This window comes from Penaeus monodon, chromosome 43, assembly GCF_015228065.2.
Source record: "Penaeus monodon isolate SGIC_2016 chromosome 43, NSTDA_Pmon_1, whole genome shotgun sequence".
Lineage (NCBI taxonomy): Eukaryota > Metazoa > Arthropoda > Malacostraca > Decapoda > Penaeidae > Penaeus > Penaeus monodon.
Window position 1 is genome coordinate 11,401,621 of NC_051428.1, and position 2,500 is coordinate 11,404,120.

General features: G+C 40.3%; 2 protein-coding genes across 2 annotated transcripts in view; both read right to left on the reverse strand.

Annotated features, from left to right (window-relative positions):
• LOC119568214 (heparan sulfate 2-O-sulfotransferase 1-like) overlaps positions 1-1,390 on the reverse strand; it is an 11,577-nt gene extending 10,187 nt beyond the window's left edge. The window contains exon 1 of the mRNA XM_037916645.1: positions 671-1,390. Within this exon, the coding sequence (XP_037772573.1) occupies positions 671-1,380 (710 nt within the window). The 5' untranslated portion in view covers positions 1,381-1,390. The remainder of the gene's footprint in view (positions 1-670) is intronic.
• Positions 1,391-1,543: 153 nt separating this feature from the next.
• The window catches only part of LOC119568215, a gene marked incomplete in the record, with an annotated part of 55,778 nt that continues 54,821 nt past the window's right edge, over positions 1,544-2,500 (reverse strand). Inside the window, 1 exon segment of the mRNA XM_037916646.1 lies at positions 1,544-1,764. Within this exon segment, the coding sequence (XP_037772574.1) occupies positions 1,589-1,764 (176 nt within the window).

Sequence of the window (2,500 nt, forward strand, 5' to 3'; positions counted from 1 at the left end):
AGCATAATAAACACTTTAATCATTTCAAAGATAAATCTATACTAAAACGAGATCAAAATGCATGACACAATATCTCTTTCACCTAGACTGTTTTCCAGTAATCAAAAATTATTTTTTTACAATTTACTGCAGGACTCCACTCTCTTTCAAAGAATAAAGTCTTTTGAAGGGCGCCACATTAAGAATATGATAATTACGCCACAAAATAGAACGAGATTAAAAGAGATAGAGATAGATAGGTAGATGGATAAGTATATAGATAGATAGGTATATATATATATATATATATATATATATATATATATATATATATATAGAGAGAGAGAGAGAGAGAGAGAGAGAGAGAGAGAGAGATGGAAGGAAGGCAGGAGAGAGGGATAGCGCGAGGGAAGGATGGAGAGAGCATTCATTAATGAAAGGGGAGGTACAAAAGATGACGGGACTATTAATAATAGGAGATGTGTTAAAACAACAATAGAATTAGCAACAATCACGGAAAACCAACAGGTTCACAAGATCACACAGCGTACCATTATCAGCAAGAGGTCCATTGTAATGGTAATACAGCAATTACCACTGCCCCGCTATTTGCGCTAATAGACTGAAGCGTTGTTGTCCATCGGCCCTACTATAGCTGTTAATGACCAGCGTATTACCGTGATTTACGTACCTGCGTAACAATGCACCCAGGGTCACAGTACCGCACCTCGGCACAGCTGTAATGAGGAGCACATTACTCTCAGGCGTAGTTACATTACGAGATGTCGGGAACAAGGACGTTAACACTGGGATATTGTCGTTTCTTTGAGCGTTTATTTGCGATGGAATGTTTCTTTGCGATGGAATGTTTCTTTGAGATTTTATTTGTCCAGGAGTGTTTCTATGTTGGTTTATTTGCGCAGGAATGTTTCTTTGAGAGTTTACTTGTCCAGGAATGTTTCTATTTTGGTTTATTTGGACAGGAATGTTTCTTTGGGGGTTCATTCGCGCAGGTACGTTTCTTTGTTGGTTCACCTGCGATGGAACATTTCTTTGCTGGTTTACTTGCAACAGAATGTTTCTTTGTTGATGCCCTTGCAGGGGAGCATTTCTTTGTTGGTTCGCAGGCGGTGTGGCCTTCGCTTGCTGTACCAAAGGAGGAATTTTTCTTTGCAGATTCCCCTGCTGGCTGACGGGGAAAGCGAGATGGCTCTGGCGACTCGTGAGCGGAAGGTCTCCTCGTCGTCCAACAGCAAAGACGTTTTCCTTTTCCTCTCGAGCGAAATCACTCATTTCCGCTCCTCCCGGGACTTGGTTTTCCTCCTCCGGCAGGCCAGGGAAAGCTTCGTCGTCTCCTGTGCTCTGTTGTGGGAACCCTGGCAAAATGAATTCTTCAGGCATTGCATCACCTATCACTGGGGAAATGAAGGAGACTATCGATATGCTTGTGCGTATGTGTATTTGTACTTATAAAAACAAACAAACAAACAACACACACACACACACACACACACACACACACACACACACACACACACACACACACACACACACGACAAAATTTAATCACATATTTTACAATGAAGAATCACTCATCCGTCAACATTTGTCACACTAAACGGAAATAATTTATTGAATCTGTTCTAAATAAACACGAAAAACGTTTTGCCTCTTGCCTCCAGCGTTGCCAAGGTCCTCGATGCGGATGGTTACGGGCGCCGCGTCTATTGAAACCAGGGCCCCCCTTTGCGACCGTACCGCCCGTGTCTGCTGTACTCTGCTGCACTATAAATGAATATTCACATAATCAGTATACTTCTCTCTTTCTCTCTCTCCTCTCTCTCTCTCTCTCTCTCTCTCTCTCTCTCTCTCTCTCTCTCTCTCTCTCTCTCTCTCTCTCTCTCTCTCTCTCTGTCTCTCTCTCTATGTATATATATATATATATATATATATATATATATATATATATATATATATATATATATATATATACCCCCCCTTCCTCTCTCTCTCTCTCTCTCTTTCTACATATATATATATATATATATATATATATATATATATATATATATATATATACATATAGATACACATATATATATTCTCTCTCTCTCTCTCTCTCTCTCTCTCTCTCTCTCTCTCTCCCCTCCCCCTCTCTCTCTCTCTTTATATATATATGTATATATATATATATATATATATGTATGTATATATATATGTATATATATTTATATATATATATGTGTGTGTGTATATATATACACATATATATGAATGGTAAAACACTATTCCGTGTTGATACTTTGGTAGAAAAACCCACAATATAAAAACTAGATTTACTGAAAATGGGTCTCATTTTCAACAGATCTGAGTAAAATGCCACACGAAACCCAAAGCACCGCCCACCGGCACTTCCAGCTTCGGCTCCGGGATCGTGTGACGCCGCGAGAGAGTCTGCGGCGGACGCGGTGCTCCCGGCGACGTCGGCGGCCCTTCCTGGGAACACGAGGTGAAGGGATTT